Source organism: Carettochelys insculpta, chromosome 1 (assembly GCF_033958435.1).
Source record: "Carettochelys insculpta isolate YL-2023 chromosome 1, ASM3395843v1, whole genome shotgun sequence".
Lineage (NCBI taxonomy): Eukaryota > Metazoa > Chordata > Testudines > Carettochelyidae > Carettochelys > Carettochelys insculpta.
Window position 1 is genome coordinate 149,834,573 of NC_134137.1, and position 6,075 is coordinate 149,840,647.

General features: G+C 52.6%; 1 protein-coding gene across 5 annotated transcripts in view; it reads right to left on the reverse strand.

Annotated features, from left to right (window-relative positions):
* The window catches only part of AP1S2 (adaptor related protein complex 1 subunit sigma 2), a 51,321-nt gene extending 47,788 nt beyond the window's left edge, over nt 1-3,533 (reverse strand). For 2 of the 5 annotated variants that reach the window (XM_074993501.1, XM_074993518.1), the window contains exons 1-2: nt 3,254-3,447; nt 1,427-1,605 (exon numbers count right to left, since the gene is read on the reverse strand). In XM_074993501.1, coding sequence (XP_074849602.1) covers nt 1,427-1,605 — 179 coding nt within the window. In that variant the 5' untranslated portion in view covers nt 3,254-3,447. Of the gene's footprint in view, nt 1-1,426; nt 1,606-3,253; nt 3,450-3,480 lie in introns of those variants that run through there. The other 3 variants (XM_074993508.1, XM_074993533.1, XM_074993525.1) reach the window with 3 other exon arrangements.
* Nucleotides 3,534-6,075: the final 2,542 nt, after the last annotated feature.

Here is a 6,075-nt window from a genome sequence, read left to right on the forward strand (position 1 = left end):
TTGAAAAAACCCTTCTTCCTGAAAAAAAATAGGAAGAGGAAGAGGAATTTCTTTAGAAAGAGGAATGCAAGTGTAGATGTAACCTGAATGCGGCATACCTTTGCTATCAGGTTATAGGACTCAACGGATGCATTTATGGCCAGGTAGCAATGCATGAAAGGAAAACTCACGTATGCATAACCTTCACATTATACAGTAGCTTCTTTCATGCTGAGGCACTGATCCCGCAAACATAAACACACATTTACTCACATGATTAGACTATCAATGGTAGTACTGATATGAATAAAAGTATATACAATTCTAAGCACAGGCAAGATAATGGCATAAGTGTTTAATTTCTTCTTGAATTGAGCTATGCTATTTGCTGCAGTAAATCAACATTACATAATTTCTGTTCCATTCCGTTCTTTCACTAACAGAAAGAAGTCAAGAACAGTAAGGCAAGATATTTTATTTAGAAATCTAAGAGGAAATTACAGGACACACTAAAAAACCCCAAACCTCTAACAAATGCCCTGATTCCATATTTAAGTATTAAAACTGACAGGCTGAAACTCCTTTTGTAAAATTAGCTTTTAGCAGAACGCATTTATTTCCTTAACCTCATTGAAATGTCAATTACAGTAATTTGTGAAGAAAAATCAATTTCACAGCTGTTTTGTATTACATTCAAAAGGTCAGCAAAATCAAAACATTCCAGCTGTACAACCTTGGCATTTTGCATGGAAACAGGTGCAAAGGGAGATATCAGACTAAGAAAATCACAGTATTTTCACTCATGGACAACTGATCTTGATTTCTCAAAGTGAAAGAATGCTTTTTGCAGTAATAGCAAAAATCTATTCATATATGGCATTTGAAACCGAATTATACTTGTAACAGTGTTCCCTCTAATTTTTCCATTATGGTAGAATAAACTTTGTTATATGCACCAAGGCATGTGTGGATGTGCACCACCAATAGAAACACATACTGCTGGCTATAGACACAGTGCTAATTAGCTGTACAGCACCTCAATCTTTCCTAAGCAGCTGCCCAAGCATTCATCTTACAGGGACCGCTGCTTGTAACCAATTTATGAAGTTATCCTCTGCTGGAAATAAACACGTTTACAGAATTTAGTCAGTCATATATAATCATGCACTGCTTTTCACATTTGTATGCACTGTTTTATTTAGAAAGCTGAACACAGAACCAGAAAGAATCATTCCTCCTCAAGTTTAAGAAAAATAATCTGTTCGTCCACACATTTCTAAATGCATGAATGGCTCTTTACACATGAATGCTTCCTAACAGGTTATCACATTAGATTTAAGAAAACTAGCCGAGTTTCATAGTAAGGAAGAAAACATTTTACATTTTTTTTTATTATGATTATTATTATTATTGTCTGACAATTACAAGCTTAGTGAGGCAGAACCACCTTTTGTAGACAATCTTGAGGTCTCTCCACTCCAGGAAGCTGCACATTTTCGGTTTACGGGCAAGCACTGTCTGAACTAGTTCCCTTGTTATTTTCTTCTTCTCTTTGTCAGACAATGGGACATACCACTTCTGAAGTCTCAGCTTTCCCTGACGACTAAAAAGCAACATAAACTGCATCTGTTGAATTAATAAATAAAACTGTATTTAATCTGTTCAGCTCTATCAAATGCAAATACTTTAAAATTAGTTTTATTAGGCAAAAAATATTTAAAAGTAGAAAAAGATGAGTCACATAATTTTTCCCCAATCACAACTAGAAGTGAGAGGTGTCAAAGACAGACATACTAAAGCTAATATATAAGATATTTTGAAAGGCGTAATCCCTGTCTTAACTAAGGCTCTTTCTATAACAGTGATTTTCAAACACGGGCATGTGTACCCCTCGGAGTGCACAAAGCTCTTACAGAGGGTATATTAACTCTGTTTCTCAACCTTTTCTATGAATAAAAACTTGAACTAATTTTGTTTTTTTCTTTAATTCATCCTTTTTGCACAATCACAAGTACAATGGCAAGTTTACTGCCTATAGGCAATCTCTTTCAAATAATGTTACAATTAAGTTGTTTAAACCAATGTGTTGCAATAATAGAAAAAAAAGTGTCTTTGAAAATTGTAGGTACTGTCATACTTCTATTTTTTTTAAAAGGGGGTCAGTTAAAGAGGTTGATGAACACTGTTCTATGCGAGAAAAATGAAGCACTGCTGATAAGAGATCTCAACAAAGGGTTGAACCGTGGGCTGCACAAGACTAAGGCGCAGACAAAGAAATACTGGTTCAGGGATTTCAGAAACTGAGGTTAACCCCACCAGATGCTGAACACATTAGTTTATACATGCAGCTAAATCATGTTCTGCACTCGTACATTCTTATATTTTGTTGATACTCACCCCATCAACAGACATACCCCACCATGCACAAATTAAAAAACTGCACCATCACCCCCTTAATGTCAAAATCCAAATTCACTATTGACTGGACTGCAGGGACTGCATTAAGAACACTTTTTGCACCTATGTTAATTCATTCCAGAGTTTGTGAAAGCACTCGAGAGACCATGACTAAGTCTCCTAGCACCCTGGCGGTGATAAGGCTTTTCCTCCTGGGACTGATGGGGAAGCTAGAAAAGAGGTTGGCCCAGGACTACTGTGCCGGGTCGCCCTCCGCCCACGCCCACCCCGGTGTGACAGGACTACCGTGTTTGCGAAAACCCTTGTTTTAAGCACGTTTTAATGAATTTCATTACCGAACACATGGGGCGTGGGGGGGGCAATGTCTATTGGAGGCTGAGCGCGCGGGGCAGCACCACTAGCCTCTCGAGCGGCTCTGCTTCGCTAAGGGGCCTCAGCCCCGCCACGAAGGGCTCCGGCGGCGAGAGCGGGCTGCCTCCCTCGCCCCGGGGGCTGGGGAAGCGGGCGGGAACCGGAGCAGCTCCGCCACGATCCGGGCCGGACAGACGGGCCCGGGGCCGGCAGCTGACATGAGCCCCACCGCCCGGGCACTTGCAGTCCGCTCTCCGGCCCGGGGCCTGCGCAGCCGCTTCACCGCCGCGCACAGGGAGGAGCCGGGGGGGGGGGGGGGGGGGACGCGCAGTCCCGGACGTTGCCCCCCCCCCACGCCAGCCCCGTTAATTGCCGGCGGCCAAGGGCGCTACACAGCCTAGCGGGTGGGGGAGAGTCTGTACCCCGGGGACACCCAACCCCCGCGAGCAGCGGCTCCCTCAGCGCACCCCCCACCCCCGCTCCGGGGCGGCTCGGAGCCGCTTACCGTGCCCGCAGGGGTTGGCGGCAGCAAGCGCGGGGTGGGCAGGATGGAGCCGCCGGCAGGCTCCGGCTCGAGCTCGTGGCGCGCGCGCGCAGTTGGGCGAGAAACAAACAACCGCCCCGAGGCGGACTCGAGGCAGAAGGGGAGGGGCCGGGCGGAGCGAGCGGCCCCGGAGGGAGGGGGCGAGAGCGAGAAGAGCCGCTGCTTTTCTTCGGGTAAAACTTTATTACCTCGGCCAATGGAGGTGGGGAGGCGCTTTCAGCGCACTCAGCCGCCGGAGGGAAAGCCGTTGGACCAGCCAATCAGCGAATCGGACACAGAGGCAGCTCGGGATATAGCCTAGCAGCAGCCAATGAGTGTGCCAGGAACACTGCCAGGGCTGGGAGGGAAGGAGAGGAACCAATCCTCATGACAAAACAACCATATTCTAGCAGCCAACCGGAAAGTCCAACACACAGAGTTGTTTCCTAGTATCCAATCACCGAAGGAGACTAGACATCGGAAAATTACATCAGTCAATCAGGAGCCTGGAATTAAACCTCTTAAGCGCAAAGCGACTGCCCCCCTGCCAACCCTCTTTTGCGCATGCGCACTTGGGCGGGTTCTCAAGTGTACGCTTAGCGGGCTGCCGCTGGACACAGCTCCAGTGAGTGTCATCTACGTCACAGGCGTTGCCTACGCTCGGCTGGGTGGGAGGCGGTGACTGAGCAGGGTTGTCCAGCCCCTTGCCCGGGACAGAGCGCTATAATGGCCTTGGAGGGGCCGGGGGACCTCTGCCTCGGCTTTTCAGTGGCGCACCCAGAGGGAGGCAGGGCAATGGATGATCTCCAGTTCCCCTGCGTAAGCTGCGTCTACATTAGCCGCTGTTCGAAGTAGCCGGCCCAACTTCAAAATAGCGCGTCGCGTCTGCACGCGCCAGGCGCTACTTCAAAGTTGAAATCGACATTAGGCAGTGAGACGTCGAAATTGCTATCCCCATCAGAAGGTGGGAAAAGTGCCCTATGTCGGCGGCCATCGTCGAAGCAGGGCGTGTGTAGACGGGTCTTCCATGGCGGCCATCAGCTGAGGGATTGAGACGCTCTATCCAGCCCCTGCGGGACTCTGTGACCGCCGGGTGGAGCAGCCTTTAAAGCACCGCAACACTGGAAGTCCTGTGGCAGGAAGCTGAGTGCGTGCAAGCAGCAGCACAGACACATACACAGCTTGCACACCCTACAGACGCCCTGATCCCCCACTCAGCGCCCATGGCAGCCAGCCAGCCAGCCCCCCCGAGTGGCCCCAGGGCACACCCCCCGGGGGAGCCAGGGCTCCCAGCCGTCCAGCCAGGAGGGGAAGAGGCGGCAAGGCTCTTCCTGGTCGGACTCTGAGATCTGGCACCAGGTAACAGGGAGCAAGCGGCCGAACGCAGACACGTTCACCTGGCTGGCCCAGGGTCTGGCCACCCAGGGTCACCCTGTCTGCACTCCTGACCATGTCAGGAATAAAGTCAAGGAGCTACAGCAGGGTTACACACAGGCCTGGGACAGCAGCTGGTCTGGGGCCACCCTCTTCCGCTTTCCCCTTTTACAGGGAGCTCAGGGAGATCCTGGGCCCCGGTACACATTCTCCCCCCGAGCGACCCTTGACACCACGGCTGACAAGCCCCAGCGGGCCCTGGAGATGGAGGCCAGCCCTGCACCGGGGCCCCTAGAGTAGTCCACCTCTGGGACAGCGGAGCAGGAGGAGGAGGGCTCCAGCGACGGGGGCCTCATCATCGACCTCCCGCTCACAGCTCTAGCAGGGCATCTGCCCAATGGGTGTACCCCAACCATGGGAGCAGACCGTCAAGTATGTACCCCAGGTGCACAGCCCCAGGTCAAGGGGCGGGGGCAAGGGAGATGACCAGGGCCCCCCACACACCCAGCTGACCCCAGCCCTGCACGGCCCAGCCAGACCATGGCCCCGGGACAGCAGTGGCACAGCCCCCAGAGCCTTAGAGTACCTGTCCTCCAGGACATCGCCATGCCCCATCCTGGGGGTAGGGGGGAGCAGAACCTCCAAAGGGGGTCACTCACAGGGGGGGACACCACACCCATCATCATCCTGGGAGACAGGAGATGGGGACCCAGCAGCAGAGGGGTGGGGGGCATGGGCCATGGGTCAGGGCCCAGACTAATGGCTGTCTTTGCTCATCCCCCACTCTTTTCCACAGCTGCACCATCTGAGGGCCACGACAGCGTGGGCGCCGCGTCCGTCATGCCAGACAGCCCACCCGGGACGTCACGCCGTGGCAGCCAGGGAACGCAGCAGGGACCATCCCGGGACAAGCCCACCACCGCCAGAGCCAGCCACAGGCAGCCACTGACCCCCCAGCTCCTCACCACCCTCCAGCACCAGGTGGAGGTGTCAGAGCGCCACCTGCAAGTGGAGGAGCGCCGGCTCCACTTGCAGGATTGAGCGCTTGCCTGGTGCCAGGAGGCCTGGGAGTCCTTCATGAGGACCTTCAAGCGGATCGCCAAGTGGATGTCGCCCCCCACTGCTCCGGCCGCTGTCCCTCCTATCCACCCTCCACCTGCCCTGGAGCCTGCCGAGAAGGACCGCGGGGCTCAGGAGCTGGCCCGGCCATACCTGCCAGTCCTCCCGGCCCCCACCCAGCCTCAACAGGGCCTCTGGCCCAGGCGTAGGTCGCGCCCCCCCCCACTGGGCACTGGACAGTATGAAGAGGGCCAAGGACTGGGCCACCCACGCCCTGCTCCTTTGTACATAGTTACCCCCTCGTACATAGTTGTCGTGTCCCGCCCCATTAGTAGCTGTCCCCTCCAATGTACATAGTTCCCCCATCCCTG